The sequence below is a fragment of the Carcharhinus amblyrhynchos genome, unplaced genomic scaffold, assembly GCF_965287045.1.
Source record: "Carcharhinus amblyrhynchos unplaced genomic scaffold, sCarAmb.v2.hapA scaffold_664, whole genome shotgun sequence".
In the NCBI taxonomy this organism is placed as follows: domain Eukaryota; kingdom Metazoa; phylum Chordata; class Chondrichthyes; order Carcharhiniformes; family Carcharhinidae; genus Carcharhinus; species Carcharhinus amblyrhynchos.
Genome location: NW_027650404.1, coordinates 1 through 20,000, shown reverse-complemented (window position 1 = coordinate 20,000; position 20,000 = coordinate 1). Strand labels below are relative to the sequence as shown.

The window sequence follows — 20,000 nt, the reverse complement described above, 5'->3', positions numbered from 1 at the left end:
GGATGAGGAAAGGGGACGGGGCCGGAAGGGGCGCTCGACGCCTGCCACGGGGTAAGCTCCCAACTCTTTGGCATCTTCCGTACGGCAGCAACTGTACATTCCCTGTTGGGAGAGCGGGGGTAGGGGGTGGGAAGATTGTTGAGACAAGACAAAGAGAACATCATCAGTCTACAGTCTGAATCAGAACAAAAGCCACCCCCCCAACTCCCCCCGTCAACCAGACGTAACCTCTCGTTGCTAGGCACGGGCCTCCCCATGGGGATTGACCTCTCGTTGCTAGGAAGGCCCTCCCCATGGAGATTGACCTCTCGTTGTTAGGGACGGCCCTCCCCATGGAGATTGACCTCTCGTTGTTAGGGACGGCCCTCCCCATGGAGATTGACCTCTCGTTGTTAGGGACGGCCCTCCCCATGGAGATTGACCTCTCGTTGTTAGGGACGGCCCTCCCCATGGAGATTGACCTCTCGTTGTTAGGGACAGCCCTCCCCATGGGGATTGACCCCTCGTTGTTAGGAACGGCCCTCCCCATGGAGATTGACCTCTCGTTGTTAGGAACGGCCCTCCCCGTGGAGATTGACCTCTCGTTGTTAGGAACGGCCCTCCCCATGGAGATTGACCTCTCGTTGTTAGGAACGGCCCTCCCCATGGAGATTGACCTCTCGTTGCTAGGGACAGCCCTCCCCATGGAGATTGACCTCTTGTTGTTAGGAACGGCCCTCCCCGTGGAGATTGACCTCTCGTTGTTAGGGACAGCCCTCCCCATGGAGATTGACCTCTCATTGTTAGGGACAGCCCTCCCCATGGAGATTGACCTCTCGTTGCTAGGCCGGGCCTCCCCGTGGGGATTGACCTCTCGTTGTTAGGAACGGCCCTCCCCATGGAGATTGACCTCTCATTGTTAGGGACGGCCCTCCCCATGGAGATTGACCTCTCATTGTTAGGGACGGCCCTCCCCATGGAGATTGACCTCTCGTTGTTAGGGACAGGCCTCCCCATGGAGATTGACCTCTCGTTGTTAGGGACAGGCCTCCCCATGGAGATTGACCTCTCGTTGTTAGGGACAGGCCTCCCCATGGGGCCAGACCCCTATCAATGGGCTGCTCATTCCCATGTCTCCCCCCATTCACTCACCCTGCTGATGGCCAGGAGGAAGTCCAGCCTCCCCGAGTGACGCATACTGTGGCGGAGTTTCCAGTAGATGAGATGCTCGCTGGCAAACACCAGCAAGCTCAGCCCCATGGCAACCAGAAGCATGTAGAAGACCCCCGCCATGTTGTCGATGTCCAGCTTGCTGCTCATCACCTCAATTTTATCGTTGTGGCAAATGCCTGACAGCCAGAGCCTCTCCAACATCTCGGTGTCCCCTGGGGAGAGAGAGAGAGGGGCAGTGTGAGACAGAGAGAGCCAGAGTCTCTCCAACTTCTCGATTTCCCCTGGGGAGAGAGAGAGAAAGAGAGAGAAAGAGACCGAGTGAGTGTGGGAGTGTGGGAGAGAAAGAGAGAGAGACAGAGAAAGCAAGAGACAGAGAGATAGAGAGAAACAGACAGAAAGAGACTGAGTGGGTATGGGTGAGAGAGAGAGAGAGAAGATGGGGAGAGAAAGAAAGAGAGAGAGAGACGGGGAGAGAGAGGAAGAGACTGAGTGAGAGAAAGAGAAAGAGACTGAGTGTGGGCGACTGTAAGAAAGAGAGAGGCAGAGAGAGAGAGAGACGGGGAAAAGGGAGAAAGAGATAGAGAGAAAGAACAGGACAGCCACTAGGCTGATATCAGCTGTTGGTAAAATGCTGGAATCTATTATTCAGAAAGTCTTAACCAAGATACTTAGAAAAACAGTCAAACTCTGGGCGGCATGGTAGCGCAGTGGTGAGCACTGCTGCCTCACTGCTCCAGGGATCCGGGTTCGATTCCTGCCTTGGGTCACTGCATGTTCTTCCTGTGTCTGCGTGGGTTTCTTCCAGGTGCTCCGTTTTCCTCCCACAGTCTAAAGATGTGCGGGTTAGGTGGATTGGCCATGCTAAATTGTCCCTTCGTGTCAGGGAGACTAGCTAGAGTAATTGCATGGAGTTGTGGGGATAGGGCCTGAGTGGGATTGTGGTTGGTGCAGACTTGATGGGCCAAATGGCCTCCTTCTGCATTGTAGGATTCTGTGATTCTATAGCTCAACTGGAACAAAACAACATGGCTCTATGAAAGGGAAATCCTGCTTATCAGGATTATTAGTGTGTTTTGAGGATGTAACTTTTACCAGGATGTTGCCTGGTATGGAGGGGAGGCCCTATGAGGAGAGACTGAGGGATTTGAGGTTGTTTTCGTTAGAAAGAAGGCGGCTAAGAGGGGACCTTATTGAAACATATAAGATGATTAGAGGTTTAGATAGGGTGGACAGTGATAGCCTTTTTCCTCGGATGGAGAAAGCTAGCACGAGGGGGCATAGCTTTAAATTAAGGGGTGGTAGATATAGGATGGACGTCAGGGGTAGGTTCTTTACCCAGAGGGTGGTGAGGGATTGGAATGCCCTGCCTGCTGCAGTTGTAAATGCGCCTAGTTTGGGGGCGTTTAAGAGATCCGTGGATAGGTTTATGGATGGAAAGGGATTGGTTTAGGTTAGAGGGTCATTGCTTTTTAACTGGTCGGCGCAACATCGTGGGCCGAAGGGCCTGTTCTGCGCTGTAATATTCTATGTTCTATGTAACTAGTCGAGTAGATGGAGGGGAACCTATAGATGTGGTGTACCTGGAATTTCAAAATGCATTTGATAAGGTGGGTATAAACAAGGCATTTTTGAGTTGGCAGCTGTAACTAATGGAGGGTCGCAGGGATCGGTGCTGGAGCTTCAGCTATATACAGTTGATATACACGACTCCGATGGAGGCGAGAGAGCGAGGTATCCAAGTTTGGTAACGATACTGAGCTAGGGGGAAGGTAAGCTGTGTGGAGGACACACAAGAGATAGGGACAGGTTAAGTGAGTGGGTAGCGGTGACAAGGTGGCACAGTGGTTGGCACTGCTGTCTCACTGCACCAGGAGCCCGGGTTCAATTCGCAGCGACTGTCCATGCACTGTCTGCACATTCTCCCTGTGTCTGCATGGGTTTTCTCTGGGTGCTCCGGTTTCCTCCCAATCTGACAGATGTGCTGGTTAGGTGCAGGGCACCCGAATAGGTGCCGGAGTTAGTGGCGACTATGGGAATTTTCACAGTAACTTCATTGCAGTGTTAATGTAAGCCTACTTGTGATACTAACAAATAAACTTTCAATCATGATGGACTGTAACGAGGGGTAAGTGTGGGGTTACTCACTTTGGGTCACAAGGATTGAAACACAGGATATGTTTTTAAAGGTGTGGAACCTATTCGGAGAGATGGAGAGAGCAGTGGCAGACAGTATTTAACCCTGATCAGTGTGAGGTGATACACTTTAGAACATAGAACATTACAGCGCAGAACAGGCCCTTCGGCCCATGATGTTGCGCCGACCAGTTAAAAAGCAATGACCCTCTAACCTAAACCAATCCCTTTTCGTCCATAAACCTATCCACGGATCTCTTAAACGCCCCCAAACTAGGCGCATTTACAACTGCAGCAGGCAGGGCATTCCAATCCCTCACCACCCTCTGGGTAAAGAACCTACCCCTGACATCCGTCCTATATCTACCACCCCTTAATTTAAAGCCATGCCCCCTCGTGCTAGATTTCTCCATCAGAGGAAAAAGGCTATCACTATCCACCCTATCTAAACCTCTAATCATCTTATATGTTTCAATAAGATCCCCTCTTAGCCGCCTTCTTTCCAGCGAAAACAACCCCAAATCCCTCAGCCTCTCCTCATAGGACCTTCCCTCCATACCAGGCAACATCCTGGTAAACCTCCTCTGCACCCTCTCCAAAGCCTCCACATCCTTCCTGTAATGTGGGGACCAGAGCTGCACACAGTACCCCAAGTGCGGCCGCACCAGAGTTGTGTACAGTTGCAACATAACGCTGCGACTCCTAAATTCAATCCCCCTACCAATAAACGCCAAGACACCGTATGCCTTCTTAACAACCTTATCTACTTGATTCCCAACTTTCAGGGATCTATGTACACATACACCTAGATCCCCCTGCTCATCCACACTATTCAAAGTCCTCCCGTTAGCCCTATACTCGACACATCTGTTATTCCTACCAAAGTGAATTACCTCACACTTCTCCGCATTAATCTCCATCCGCCACCTCTCGGCCCAGCTCTGCAACCTGTCTAAGTCTTCCTGCAAACTATGACACCCTTCCTCACAATCTACCACACCTCCGACTTTGGTGTCATCAGCAAATTTACTAATCCACAACTATATCCTCATCCAGATCATTAATAAAAATTACAAACAGCAGTGGCCCCAAAACAGATCCCTGAGGCACACCACTCGTAACCGAAGCAGTAACAAGACGAGGGATTATTTACTACACTGGGAAGCTCAGAGAGATCTTGGGGTAATTATTGACAGATCCCTGAAGGTGACAGAGCAGGTGAATAGGATAGTTAAGAAGGCAAATGGGACACTTCCTTTTACCAGTCATAGTGTAGAGTATAAGAGCAAGGAGGTAATGTTGGAGCTGTACAGAGCGTTGGTTAGGCCACAGCTGGAATACTGTGTGCAGTTCACTATAGGAAGGAGGTGATTGTACTAGAGGGGGTACAGAGGAGATTCACCAGGATGGAGCCTGGGATGGAGGATCTGAGCTGTAAGGAGAGAGGCTGGGATTGTTTTCTCTGGGACAGAGAGAGGGGAGAGAGGCTGGGATTGTTTTCTCTGGGGCAGAGAGAGGGGAGAGAGGCTGGGATTGTTTTCTCTGGGACAGAGAGAGGGGAGAGAGGCTGGGATTGTTTTCTCTGGGACAGAGAGGGGGGAGAGAGGCTGGGATTGTTTTCTCTGGGGCAGAGAGTGGAGAGAGAGGCTGGGATTGTTTTCTCTGGGACAGAGAGAGGGGAGAGAGGCTGGGATTGTTTTCTCTGGGACAGAGAGAGGGGAGAGAGGCTGGGATTGTTTTCTCTGGGACAGAGAGAGGGGAGAGAGGCTGGGATTGTTTTCTCTGGGACAGAGAGGGGGGAGAGAGGCTGGGATTGTTTTCTCTGGGACAGAGAGTGGAGAGAGAGGCTGGGATTGTTTTCTCTGGGACAGAGAGAGGGGAGAGAGGCTGGGATTGTTTTCTCTGGGACAGAGAGGGGAGAGAGAGGCTGGGATTGTTTTCTCTGGGACAGAGAGGGGGGAGAGAGGCTGGGATTGTTTTCTCTGGGACAGAGAGAGGGGAGAGAGGCTGGGATTGTTTTCTCTGGGACAGAGAGGGGGGAGAGAGGCTGGGATTGTTTTCTCTGGGACAGAGAGGGGGGAGAGAGGCTGGGATTGTTTTCTCTGGGACAGAGGGGGGAGAGAGGCTGGGATTGTTTTCTCTGGGACAGAGAGGGCTGAGGGGGGAGATGATTGAGGTGTGTAAGATTATGAGGGGTATGGACTGGGTGAGCAGGGAGCAGCTGTTCCCCTGGGTTGAGGGGTCGGTCACGAGGGGGCAGAGTTTTAGGGTGAGGGACAGGAGATTCCGAGGGGATTTGAGAAAAACCTTTTCACTGAGAGGGTGATGGGAATCTGGAATGTGCTGCCTGGGAAGGTAGTGGAAGCTGGAAACCTCACAACCTTTAAAAAATATTTGGATAAACACATGAAATATCAAAATATTCGAGGATATGGGATTAGTGAGGAAATGGGATTAGTGTGATTTTAGTGGTAGTTATTGTCGGTACAGACTCGATGCGCTGAAGGGACTTTTCTGCGGTGTACGACTATATGACCTGAATGTCAAGAGAAGCAGAGAGTTAGCATGTGGGTGCAGTAAGCGATTAGGAAGCCAAATGGTACATTGGACTTTGTTGCAAAGAGGACTGGAGGAAGGAATAAGGAAACAGGGTTTTAATAAAACCACATCTGGAACAGTGTGAACAAGGGAGAGACTAATATCGGCGGTCTCAGCGAAGGCTCACTCGATAGGTCCCTGAGATGAGGTGGTTGTCCCATGAGGAGAGGCTGAATAAATTGGATCGATATCCGCTGGAGTTTAGGGAAATGAGACACAATGTCACTGAAAAGCAGCAAGTTGCGAAGGGGGTGTGACGGGGTGGATACTGAGAGATTGGTTCTGGGGAACCTAGAACACAGGGTTGGGGGAGGGGGTGATGGAGGCACACAGTCTCAGAATAAGGGGGCCAATCAGACAGAACTGAGATGAGATGAAAGTCCTTCACTCAAAGGCTTGTGAAACTTTGGAATTCTCTGTCCCAGAGCGTTGTGGATGCTCCCTCGAGGAAAATTTATAAAGTTTATTTATTATTAGTCACAAGTAGACTTTACATTAACACTGCAATGAAGTTACTATGAAAATTCCCTAGTCGCCACACTCTGGCGCCTGTTTGGGTCATACTGAGGGAGAATTTAGCATGGCCAATGCACCCTAACCAGCACATCTTTCAGACTGTGGCAGGAAACTGGAGCACTGAAAGGAAACCCACGCAGACATGGGGAGAATATGCAAACAAGGAATGGAGTTCCAGGATTGTTATTGGGCATCAGTCAGTCTGTGTGGTGTAGGTACACCCACAGTGCTGTTAGGGAGGGAGTTCCAGGATTGTTATTGGACATCAGTCAGTCTGTGTGGTGTAGGTACACCCACAGTGCTGTTAGGGAGGGAGTTCCAGGATTGTTATTGGACATCAGTCAGTCCGTGTGGTGTCGGTACACCCACAGTGCTGTTAGGGAGGGAGTTCCAGGATTGTTATTGGACATCAGTCAGTCCCGTGTGTTGTAGGTACACCCACAGTGCTGTTAGGGAGGGAGTTCCAGGATTGTTATTGGACATCAGTCTGTCCGCGTGGTGTAGGTACACCCACAGTGCTGTTAGGGAGGGGGTTCCAGGATTTTGACCCAGTGACAGTGAAGGAACGGCCGATATATTTCCAAGTCAGGATGGTGTGTGTGGGGCTCGGAGGGGGAGCTTGCAGGTGGTGGTGTTCCCCATGTGTCTGCTGCCCTTGTCCTTCTAGGTGGTAGAGGTGGCGGGTTTGGAAGGTGCTGTTGAAGGAGCCTTGGTGAGTCGCTGCAGTGCATCTTGTAGATGGTACACACGGCTGCCTCTGTGTGTCGGTGGTGGAGGGAGTGAATGTTGAAGGTGGGGGTTAGTGTGTCGATCGAGTGGGGGCTGCTTTGTCCTGGATGGTGTTGAGCTTCTCGAGTGTTGTTGGGAGCTGCACTCATCCAGGCAAGTGGAGAGTATTCCATCACACTCCTGACTTGTGTCCTTGTAGATGTGGACAGGCTCTGGGGGGGAGTCAGGAGGTGAGTTACTCTCTGCAGGATTCCCAGCCTCCGACTTGCTCTGGGAGCCACAGTATTTCTCTAGCTGGGTCCCAGTTCAGAGTCTGGTCAATGGTAACACCCAGGATGTTGACAGCGAGGGATTCAGTAATGGTCACACCACCGAATGTCAAGGTGCGATGATTAGAGTGTCTCTTATTGGAGATGGTCACTGCCTGGCATTGTGTGGTGTGAATGTTACTGCCACTTATCAGCCCGAGCCAGGATATTGACCAAGTCTCGCTGTGTTTGAACACGGATTCTGTCAGTATCCCTCAGGAAATGAAGGGGTACAGAAGCAGGTGGGAAAATGTCATTGTAACCCAAGGTAAGATCATACTGAATAGTGCCGGATTGTCGATGGGCCGCATGGTATACTTCTGCTCCCATTTCACTTTTTAGTTATTACACAGGGACAATGACAGAGATAGATAGAGAGAGAGAAACACACACACACACACACACACACACACACACACACACACACACAGGCAGAGAGACAGAGAGAGAGAGAGGCAGAGAGAGAGACAGAGAAACGGCGGGGGAGATGGTGAGAAAGATAGTGAATGAAAAACTGAGCGAGGAAGAGACCAAGAGAGTGAGAGACAAAGAGATGGAGAGAACAGTGACAGAGAGAGACACACAGACAAATTCAGAGACACAGGCAGGCTAATGTAGCGAGCTAGAGAAAGAGAAAAACTTTATTCTGTATCTAACCCCGTGCTGTACCTGTCCTGGGAGTGTTTGATGGGGGACAGTGTAGAGGGAGCTTTACTCTGTATCTAACCCCGTGCTGTACCTGTCCTGGGAGTGTTTGATGGGGACAGTGTAGAGGGAGCTTTACTCTGTATCTAACCCCGTGCTGTACCTGTCCTGGGAGTGTTTGATGGGGGGACAGTGTAGAGGGAGCTTTACTCTGTATCTAACCCCGTGCTGTACCTGTCCTGGGAGTGTTTGATGGGGGACAGTGTAGAGGGAGCTTTACTCTGTATCTGACCCCGTGCTGTACCTGTCCTGGGAGTGTTTGATGGGGACAGTGTAGAGGGAGCTTTACTCTGTATCTAACCCCGTGTTGTACCTGTCCTGGGAATGTTTGATGGGGGACAGTGTAGAGGGAGCTTTACTCTGTATCTAACCCTGTGCTGTACCTGTCCTGGGAGTGTTTGATGGAGGACAGTGTAGAGAGAGCTTTACTCTGTATCTAACCCCGTGCTGTACCTGTCCTGGGAGTGTTTGATGGGGGACAGTGTAGAGGGAGCTTTACTCTGTATCTGACCCCGTGCTGTACCTGTCCTGGGAGTGTTTGATGGGGACAGTGTAGAGGGAGCTTTACTCTGTATCTAACCCCGTGCTGTACCTGTCCTGGGAGTGTTTGATGGGGGACAGTGTAGAGGGAGCTTTACTCTGTATCTAACCCCGTGCTGTACCTGTCCTGGGAGTGTTTGATGGGGGACAGTGTAGTGGGAGGTTTACTCTTTATCTAACCCCATGTTTTTTTAGATGCAGCCTCTTTGGTACTCACCGTCCCCCAGAAACTGGAGCAGTGCCAGGTCAATAGGCCGTTTCCACTTGGATCCTTTCTGAAGTGCGATCCCGTACCCTGTGGTGGCGAAGACTTTGCCACTTCCGATTGTCACGAGCTTGCAACCGTCATCCTTTCGTGCCATGTAGTTAACCACAGCTGCATCGTAAATAAAAGCATCCAGCTTCCTGTGGGAGAACAGTCAGGGAATGTTAGTGACCAAGAAACTCCTCCTGTACCCTGACAGTCCTCAATGCACACACACTGACCCAGACACACACACACTGACCCACACACACACACACTGACCCACACACACACACACACACACACACACACACACACACACTGCCCCCACCCCCCCCCACACACACACACACACACACACACACACTGACACACACTGACCCACGCACACATACACCCAGTAAAGCACTCTCTACACTGGCAACCATCAAACACTCCCAGGACAGGTACAGCACGGGGTTAGATACAGAGTAAAGCTCCCTCTACACCGTCCCCCATCAAATACTCCCAGGACAGGTACAGCACGAGGTTAGATACAGAGTAAAGCTCCCTCTACACTGTCCCCCATCAAACACTCCCAGGACAGGTACAGCACGAGGTTAGATACAGAGTAAAGCTCCCTCTACACTGTCCCCCATCAAACACTCCCAGGACAGGTACAGCACGAGGTTAGATACAGAGTAAAGCTCCCTCTACACTGTCCCCCCATCAAACACTCCCAGGACAGGTACAGCATGGGGTTAGATACAGAGTAAAGCTCCCTCTACACTGTCCCCCATCAAACACTCCCAGGACAGGTACAGCATGGGGTTAGATACAGAGTAAAGCTCCCTCTACACTGTCCCCCCATCAAACACTCCCAGGACAGGTACAGCACGGGGTTAGATACAGAGTAAAGCTCCCTCTACACTGTCCCCCATCAAACACTCCCAGGACAGGTACAGCACGAGGTTAGATACAGAGTAAAGCTCCCTCTACACTGTCCCCCATCAAACACTCCCAGGACAGGTACAGCATGGGGTCAGATACAGAGTAAAGCTCCCTCTACACTGTCCCCCCATCAAACACTCCCAGGACAGGTACAGCACGGGGTTAGATACAGAGTAAAGCTCCCTCTACACTGTCCCCCCATCAAACACTCCCAGGACAGGTACAGCACGGGGTTAGATACAGAGTAAAGCTCCCTCTACACTGTCCCCCCATCAAACACTCCCAGGACAGGTACAGCACAGCATTAAGTACGAAGTTAAGGCAGTTGATAGGGTGTTAGACTAACATACCCAGTTTTGAGGTTGTGAAGTGCGTCCTCCACTGATTTCTGGTTATATTTGGACATGTAGCTGTGCATCTCCGGATAGTTGCTGCGGATATTTCGCTCCGTGCTGCCATTTGGCACTGTCCCAAACTGCAGAGGTGGGTATTGCTCCTGCGGCTTCTGGAACTACAGGAGAGAAAGGTGGAATGGGAGAGAGAGTGATAGAGAGAGAGAATGATAGGAAGAGAGTGATAGGCAGAGAGAGGGAGTGATAGGGAGAGAGAGAGTGATGGGCAGAGGGAGAGAGAGAATGATGGGCAGAGGGAGAGAGGGAGTGATGGGCAGAGGGAGAGAGGGAGTGATGGGCAGAGGGAGAGAGGGAGTGATAGGCAGAGGGAGAGAGGGAGAGTAATAGGCAGAGGGAGAGAGGGAGAGTAATAGGCAGAGGGAGAGTGGGAGAGTAATAGGCAGAGGGAGGGAGAGTAATAGGCAGAGGGAGGGAGAGTAATAGGCAGAGAGAGGGAGAGTAATAGGCAGAGGGAGAGAGGGAGAGTAATAGGCAAAGAGAGACAGGGATAGAGCGAGAGAGAATCATTCTGTTACTGAATGTGGTTGAGAATCTTCAACATTGTTTTCAAGGTTTGGATATTTGGTGAAAATCATTTGCAAATTTCACAGTTCTGGACGTTGAGGATGTCTCTGCAGTAAAGCTCTCAGAATCCGTTTCCCCCGCAGCGAGGGGTCACTCCCCCTGGGGAGACCCGTTTCCCCCCCAGCGAGGGGTCACTCCCTCTGGGGAGACCTGTTTCCCCCCCAGCGAAGGGTCAGTCCCCCTGGGGAGACCCGTTTCCCCCCCCAGCGAAGGGCCTGTCCCCCTGGGGAGACCCGTTTCCCCCCCAGCGAGGGGTCAGAGCTCACAGACAGATGTGTGTGAGTGTGTTTGCCTGACACGTTTACCTTTTTGTCACTCAGTCCAGACACTGTATCCACATACTCCTCCTGGATCATAAAGGCTGCCAGGTTGGCTGTGTAACTGGCCAGGAAGATGACAGCGAAGAACGCCCAGATCAGCACCATGATCTTGCTGGTCGTACCTTTGGGATTTTCCACTGGAACGGAATTGTTAAAAACCAGAGCCCAGAGCAGCCAGACCGACTTACCGATGGTGAACTTTGATCCACCAGGTCCTGGAGGAAGGAGAGAGAGAGAGAGAGAGATGGGGTTAGACACAGAGTAAAGTTCCCTCTACACTGTCCCCCCATAAACACTCCCAGGACAGGTACAGCACGGGGTTAGATACAGAGTAAAGCTCCCTCTACACTGTCCCCCCATCAAACACTCCCAGGACAGGTACAGCGCGGGGTTGGATACAGAGTAAAGCTCCTTTTGCACTGGTCTGGTTGATCGTGGCGTCTTTTTTGTGGGGTGAGGTGTTCCTGGGACTTACGTTTGCCATTGGAGAGAGTCCTGTTGTACCCAATTGGACTGAAGAATTCGAATATAAAGACTGTGACTCCGACCACAGTGAGACACATCACGAACATCATCAACCAGACTGCTGGGCTATACGGCTCTGGAGAGAAAGAACCAACAAATATCTTACCAGCACAGCAAGGTCCCAGGTCCCTCTTCCTCCCTTGCCAGCCATTAGTCTCACTCCCTTTCCTAGTAACTAGCAGGGGAGTCACAGAGTTCTGTCCTCTGACCCCCAACCATTTATAATCTGTATCAGTGATTTGGACACCGAGATTATGGCTTGATAGCCACATTTCCAGGTGACATTAGAATAGGTGGGATAGCAGGTTGCAATGAGAACATCAGAATTTTACAGATGGATAGAGTTGGTGTGTGGGCTAGAATGTGGCAGATGGAACTTAATGTGAGGTTATCCACTTTGGTGGGAAAAATGGAAACTCCTTATCTAAAGGATTTCATAACTCAGCATTTTAAAGGCAGTGGTTATAATCAGACAAAGTCAGCATGGATTTACAAAGGGGAAATCATGCTGGACAAATCTATTGGAATTCTTTAAGAATGTAATCAGTAGAGTTGACCGAGGAGAACCAGTGGATGTGGTTTATTTAGACTTTCATAAAGCTTTCGACAAGGTCTCACATAAGATTACTATGTAAATGGGATTACAAGTAATGATTTGAGATGGATAGAAAGCTGGTTAGCAGATAGGAGTGATGTGGATATGCCGGTGTTGGACTGGGGTAAGCACAGTAAAAAGTCTGACAACACCAGGTTTAAGTCCAACCGATTTATTTGATAGTAAACTCACAAGCTTTCGGGGTTTGTCCTTTCATTCACCTGATGAAGGGACAAACCCCGAAAGGTTGTGAGTATACTATCAAATAAATCGGTTGGACTTAAACCTGGTGTTGTCAGACTTTTTACTAGCAGATAGGAAGCAAAGAGTTGGCATAAATGGGTCTTTTTCTGATTGGCACTCAGTGACGAGTGGGATTCCGCTGGGATCTGAGCTGGAACCACAACTGTTCACATTATATATTAATGATTAGGAAGAGGGAACAGAATGTATTATCTCCAAATTTGCAGATACTACAAAGTTGAGTGGGAGGGTGAGCTGTGAGGAGGATGCAGAGATGGTTCAGTGTGATTTGAATGGGCTGAGTGTGTGGGAATCTGCATGGGAGATGCAGAATAATGTGGATAAATGTGAGGTTATCCACTGGTAGCAATAATAGGAAGACATTATTATCTGAATGGGTGTAAATTGAGAGAGGTGGATACTCAGCGAGACCTTGGAGTCCTCGAGCATCAGTCGCTGAAAGTAAGCGCGCAGGAACAGCAGGCAGTAAAGGGAAATGGTATGTTAGTCTTCATAACGAGAGGATTTGAGTATAGGGATAGGGATGTTTTACTGCAATTGTACAGGGCGTTGGTGAGGCCACACCTGGAGTATTGTGTACAGTTTTGGTCTCCTTATCTGAGGAAGGATGTCCTTGCTATAGAGGGAGCACAGCGAAGGTTTCATTGCAATCGTGGTCGATCATCCAACTCAACAGCCGAATCCTGATTTCTCCCCCATAACCTTTCACCCCATTCGCCCCAAGTGCTATATCCAGCCTCCTCTTGAATACATTCAGTGTTTTGGCATCAACTGCTTCCTGTGGTAATGAATTCCACAGGCTCACCACTTTCTGGGTGAAGAAATGTCTCCTCACCTCCTCAGACTGTGACCCCTGGTCCTGGACTCTCCCCACCATCGGGAATATCCTCCCTACACCAACCCCGTCTAGACCTGTTACCAAACCCCGCCCCCAATTCCAAACCTCGCCCCCAATATCCTTGTTCTGGTCTCCCCCACCATTGGGAACATCCTCCCTGCATCTACCCTGTCTAGACCTGTTACCAAACCCCACCTGCAATACCCAAACCCCACCCCCCTCCCCGCCCCCCATACCCTAGTTCTGGACTCCCCCACCATTGGGAACATCCTCCCTGCATCTACCCTGTCTAGACCTGTTAGAATTTTATGTCTCGGCATCAGAAATTAACAATCCCTTGAGGAGCATAGAGAAAGTAGGAAGGAATTTAAACCTGGAATTAGGAGGGCTGAAAGTGGCCATGAAATGTTTTTAGCAAACAGGGTCAAGGAGAATTCCAAGGATTTTATGCATTTATTAGGAGCAAGAGGATAGCAGGAGAAAGAGTAGGTCCACTCAAGGGCAATGGAGGGAAGTTATGTGTGGAGCCACAGAAAGTGGGTGGGATCCTTAATGTGTACTCTGTATTGGTATTTACCAAGGAGAAGGACTTGACAGATATTGCAGTCAGGAATGGGTGCCTGAATGTTCGAGAGAATGTCACTATATCGAAGGATTTCTTAAATTGCATGAAGGTAGACAAGTCCCTGGGGCCGGATGGGATTGATTACAGGTTACTGCGGGAGGCAAGGGAAGAAATAGCTGGGCCCTTAACAGATATCTTATAAGAACATAAGAAAAAGGAGCAGGAGTAGGCCATCTAGCCCTTCGAGTCTGCCCCGCCATTCAATAAGATCATGGCTGATGTGTCGTGGCTCAGTTCCACATTCCCGCCCTCTCCCCATAACCCTTAATCCCCTCGCTTATCAAAAACCCATCAACCTACGTCTTAAAAATATTTAGCGAGGCAGCCTCCACCACTTCAACGGGCAGAGAATTCCAGAGATTCACCACCCTTTGAGTGAAGAAGTTCCTCCTCAACTCCATTCTAAACCACCCCCCCTTTATCTTGCGGCTGTGCCCCCTAGTCCTACTGTCTTTTTTGAGCAGGAAGAGCCTCTCCACCTCTATCCTATCCATCCCATTCATCATCTTATATGTCTCAATGAGATCTCCCCTCATTCTTCTAAACTTTAACGAGTACAAGCCTAGTTTATTCAGCCTCTCCTCATAGTTCAACCCCCTCAACTCCGGTATCAGCCTAGTAAACCTCCTCTGCACTCCCTCCAAGGCCAAAATATCCTTGCGTAAGTGCGGCGACCAAAACTAAGGTCCCTCTGCACCGTCGCCTGCTGAAGTTTTTCGCCACGTAAGTAATAATCCTTCCTACCATTATTCCTACCAAAGTGGACCACCTCGCACTTGCCAACATTAAATTCCATTTGCCAGTTCCGGGCCCATTCGCCCAGCCTATCTAGATCCTTCTGCAGACTCTCCACACCCTCCACGTAATTTCTTCACGTCCTCTTTGACCGCAGGCGAGGTTCCAGAGGACTGGAAATAGCCAATGTTGTTCCCTTGTTTAAGAAAGGAAGCAGGAATAATCCAGGGAATTATAGGCTAGTGAGCCTGACGTCAGTGGTGGGGAAACTGTTGGAGAAGATACTGAGGGACAGGATATTTGCACATTGGAGGAAAATGGGCTAGTTAGTGACAGGGAGCATGGTTTTGTATGGGAAAGGTCATGTCTCACCAACGTGATTGAGTTTATTGAAGAGGTGACAAAGATAATTGATGAGGGAAGGGCAGTGGATGTAGTTTATATGGACTTTAGTATGGTGTCTGACAAGGTCCCACACATCAGACTGGTACAAAAACTAAAATCACACGGGATTGGGGATGGGCTGGCTAGATGGACACAGAACTGGCTTGGTCATAGAGAGTAGCGGTGAAAGGGTGTTTTTCAGAATGGAGATGTGTAGCTCGTCGTGTTCCACAGGGATCAGTGCTGGAACCTCCATTATTTGTCGTATATATAAATGAGCTGGAGGAAAATGTGGGAGGTCTGATTAAGTTTGTGGATGACACAAAGATTGGTGGAGTTACTGATAGTTTCAGAGGTTGTCAGAGGATACAACAGGATATGGATAGATTGGAGACGTGGGCGCAGGAATAGCAGATGGAGTTTAGTCTGGACAAATGTGAGGTGATGCATTTTGGAGCATCAGGCTTAGGTGTGAATTATTACTGTAAATGGCAGAACCCTTAGGAACATTAACATACAGAGGCATCTGGGCGTACAGGTCCACAGTTCCCTAAAAGTAACAACACTGGTTTGATTTGATTTATTATTGTCACATGTATTAATTTACAGTGAAAAGTATTGTTTCTTGCGCACTATTCAGACAAAGCATACCATTTATAGAGAAGGAAAGGAGAGAGTGCAGGATATAGTGTTACATTCATAGCGAGGGTGTAGAGAAAGATCAACTAAATGCGAGATAAGTCCATTCAAAAGTCTGACAGCAGCAGGGAAGAAGCTGTTCTTGAGTCGGTCGGTACGTGACCTCAGACTTTTGTATCTTTTTCCAGACAGAAGAATGTGGAAAAGAGAATGGGATCCTTAATTATGCTGGCTGCTTTCCCGAGGCAGTGGGAAGTGTAGACAGAGTCAATGGATGGGACGCTGGTAGCCCAGGTGATTGAGAAGGCATATGGCATGCTTGCATTCATCATCAGGGGCACTGAGTACAAGAGTTGGGAATCACATTGCAGCTCTATAAAACCTTGGTTAGGCTGTATTTGGAGCATTGCGTGCAGTTCTGGTCACCCACACTGCCAGAAGGATGCAGAAGCTTTGGAGAGAGGGCAGAGAAGGTTCACCAGGGTGCTGCGGGTCTCGAGGGTGTTGGTTATGAGGAGAGGTTAAATAAACTAGGATTGATTTCACTGGAAGGATGGAAGCTGAGGGGAGACCTGGTTTACAATATGATGAGAGGCACAGACAGGGTGGATAGTCAGAGGCTTTTCCCCAGGGTGGGAATGTCAATTACACGGGGTGGGGGGGGTGGTGTGGCAGGGGAGGCGGGGGCACAGGTTCATGGTGAGAGGGAAAGTTTAAGGGGGATGTGCGGGGGAAGTTTTTCACACAGAGAGTGGTGGGTGCCTGGAACGCGCTGCCAGAGGAGGCGGTGGAAGCAGGAACATCAGCAACATTTAAGAGGCATCTGGATGGGTCCATGAATAGGGAGGGAGTAGAGGGATACGGACTGGGTAAGGGCAGAAGGGTTTTTAAAATTTACTTTTGGCATCATAATTGGCACAGGCTTGGAGGGCTGAAGGGCCTGTTCCTGTGCTGTTCTTTTATTTGTTCTTTATGAGGCTGCTCCTAGATAGTGTGCACAGCTTTGGCCTCCATACATCAGGAAAGATGCAGAGGGATCAGAGGCAGTTCAGAGGAGGTTCACTGGATTGATTCCAGAGGAGTTTGACACATGCAGAGACATTGAGCAACTGATATGAGTGAGGAGATCGAATTGAGTGGAAAGAAGACAAGACATAATGACACAGCAGACCTGAGGATGTTTCACTTGTGAAACTCTCTAAAACAAGAGGTGATAGTTTTAGGATAAAGAGTAGCAAATTTCAAACAGATCTCAGGAAAAGCAACTGCTCTGACAGGGTGGTGACTGTGTAGAATTCCCCGGCCCGGGGCGAGAGCGAGGGATTCCCCGGCCCGGGGCGAGAGCGCGGGATTCCCCGTCCCGGGGCGAGAGCGCGGGATTCCCCGGCCCGGGGCGAGAGCGCGGGATTCCCCGGCCCGGGGCGAGAGCGCGGGATTCCCCGTCCCGGGGCGAGAGCGAGGGATTCCCCGGCCCGGGGCGAGAGCGCGGGATTCCCCGGCCCGGGGCGAGAGCGCGGGATTCCCCGGCCCGGGGCGAGAGCGCGGGATTCCCCGTCCCGGGGCGAGAGCGCGGGATTCCCCGTCCCGGGGCGAGAGCGCGGGATTCCCCGTCCCGGGGCGAGAGCGCGGGATTCCCCGTCCCGGGGCGAGAGCGAGGGATTCCCCGTCCCGGGGCGAGAGCGCGGGATTCCCCGTCCCGGGGCGAGAGCGCGGGATTCCCCGTCCCGGGGCGAGAGCGCGGGATTCCCCGTCCCGGGGCGAGAGCGCGGGATTCCCCGTCCCGGGGCGAGAGCGCGGGATTCCCCGTCCCGGGGCGAGAGCGCGGGATTCCCCGTCCCGGGGCGAGAGCGAGGGATTCCCCGTCCCGGGGCGAGAGCGCGGGATTCCCCGTCCCGGGGCGAGAGCGCGGGATTCCCCGTCCCGGGGCGAGAGCGCGGGATTCCCCGTCCCGGGGCGAGAGCGCGGGATTCCCCGTCCCGGGGCGAGAGCGAGGGATTCCCCGGCCCTGGGCGAGAGCGCGGGATTCCCCGTCCCGGGGCGAGAGCGCGGGATTCCCCGTCCCGGGGCGAGAGCGTGGGATTCCCCTAGCCCAGGGTGCGGTGGATGCTGCGATGAGAGAATTGAAGGAGGAGACAGGCAGATTTTTAATTATTAATGAAGGATCTGGGGAATGGACAGCAAAGTGAAGTTTCTGCCAGTTTCATATGGAATGGGAGAGCAGGGCTGAGGGGCTACTCCAGCTCCGAGTACTTGTGTTTCCTCTCTCTCCAGTTGGTGAGTGTCTCTCACCCTCTCCCTCCCTCTCCTCCTTTCCCTCCCTCCCTCCCTCTCCTCCTTTCCCTCCCTCCCTCCCTCTCCTTTTTCTCCCTCCCTCCCTCTCCTCCTTTCCCTCCCTCCCTCCCTCTCCTTTTTCTCCCTCCCTCTCCTCCTTTCTCTCCCTCCCTCTCCTCCTTTCTCTCCCTCCCTCTCCTCCTTTCTCTCCCTCCCTCTCCTCCTTTCTCTCCCTCCCTCTCCTCCTTTCTCTGACCCCCTTTCTCTCTCTCTCTCTTTCTTCCTGTTTTCTCCCTGCCCCTTCTCTCATTTTCTACCCCCCTCTCTCTCTCCAGCATCGTCTTGTTCTCTCCCCCCATTTCTTGCACACTCTCTCACTCTCCCTCCCACTCTCCCTCCTATTCTCCCTCTCTATAAATGTGAGCCTATTCACTTTGGAAACAAAAAAACAAGGCAGGTTACTCCCTGAATGGGTGTAAATTGGGAGAGGGGAGTGTGCAGAGGGACCTGGGTGTCCTTGTGCACCAGTCACTGAAGGTAAGCGTGCAGGTACAGCAGGCCGTAAAGAAGGCAAATGGTATGTTGGCCTTCATTGCGAGAAGTTTTGAGTACAGGAGCAGGGATGTGTTGTTACAATTATACAGGGCCTGGGTGAGGCCACACCTAGAGTATTGTGTGCAGTTTTGGTCTCCTTTTCTGAGGAAGGATGTCCTTGCTCTCGAGGGAGTGCAGTGAAGGTTTAAGAACATAAGAACATAAGAAATAGGAGCAGGAGTCGGCCATCTAGCCCTTCGAGCCTGCCCCGCCATTCAATAAGATCATGGCTGATCTGTCGTGGCTCAGTTCCACATTCCTGCCCTCTCCCCATAACCCTTAATCCCCTCTCTGATCAAAAACCCATCAACCTGCGTCTTAAAAATATTTAGCGAGGCAGCCTCCACCACTTCAACGGGCAGAGAATTCCAGAGATTCACCACCCTTTGAGTGAAGAAGTTCCTCCTCAACTCCGTTCTAAACCGCACCCCCCCCCCCTTTATCTTGAGGCTGTGCCCCCGAGTCCTACTGTCCTTTCTGAGCGGGAAGAGCCTCTCCACCTCTATCCTATCCATCCCATTCATCATCTTATACGTCTCAATGAGATCTCCCCTCATTCTTCTAAACTCTAACGAGTTCAAGCCTAATTTATTCAGCCTCTCCTCATAGCTCAACCCCCTCAACTCCGGCATCAGCCTAGTAAACCTCCTCTGCACTCCCTCCAAGGCCAAAATATCCTTGCGTAAGTGCGGCGACCAAAACTGCACACAGTACTCCAGCTGCGGCCTCACCAATGCCCTATACAGCCGCAGCAAGACCTCCCTACTTTTATATTCAATCCCCCTCGCTATGAAGGCCAGCATCCCATTCGCCTTCCTGACCACCTGCTGCACCTGCAGGCTGGGTTTTTGCGACTCATGCACAAGGACCCCCAGGTCCCTCTGCACCGTCACCTGCTGCAGTTTTTCGCCACGTAAGTAATAATCCTTCCTACCATTATTCCTACCAAAGTGGACAACCTCACATTTGCCAACATTAAATTCCATTTGCCATTTCGTGGCCCATTCGCCCAGCCTATCTATATCCCTCTGCAGACTTTCCACACCCTCCGCACAATTTGCCGTTCCACAATCTTTATGTCATCAGCAAATTTTGACACCTTACACTCGGCTCCCTCCTCCAGATCATCTATATAAATGGTAAATAGCTGAGGCCACAGCACCTATTTTCTCTTTAATTATGGATTCAAGCATTTCACAGAGTAAAGCTCCCTCTACACTGTCCCCCCAACAAACACTCCCAGGACAGGTACAGCACGGGGTTAGATACAGAGTAAAGCTCCCTCTACACTGTCCCCATCAAACACTCCCAGGACAGGTACAGCACGGGGTTAGATACAGAGTAAAGCTCCCTCTACACTGTCCCCCATCAAACACTC

At 50.9% G+C, this 20,000-nt stretch overlaps 1 protein-coding gene across 1 annotated transcript in view; it reads right to left on the bottom strand.

The window, feature by feature from the left end:
- The window catches only part of LOC145339771 (glutamate receptor ionotropic, NMDA 2D-like), a 13,054-nt gene extending 1,158 nt beyond the window's left edge, over positions 1-11,896 (bottom strand). The window contains exons 1-7 of the mRNA XM_080184300.1: positions 11,887-11,896; positions 11,628-11,753; positions 11,138-11,367; positions 10,206-10,366; positions 8,899-9,086; positions 1,132-1,364; positions 1-102 (exon numbers count right to left, since the gene is read on the bottom strand). The exon at positions 1-102 is cut by the window's left edge and continues 232 nt beyond it. Coding sequence (XP_080040426.1) covers positions 1-102; positions 1,132-1,364; positions 8,899-9,086; positions 10,206-10,366; positions 11,138-11,367; positions 11,628-11,753; positions 11,887-11,896 — 1,050 coding nt within the window. The remainder of the gene's footprint in view (positions 103-1,131; positions 1,365-8,898; positions 9,087-10,205; positions 10,367-11,137; positions 11,368-11,627; positions 11,754-11,886) is intronic.
- Between the last annotated feature and the right edge of the window lie 8,104 nt (positions 11,897-20,000).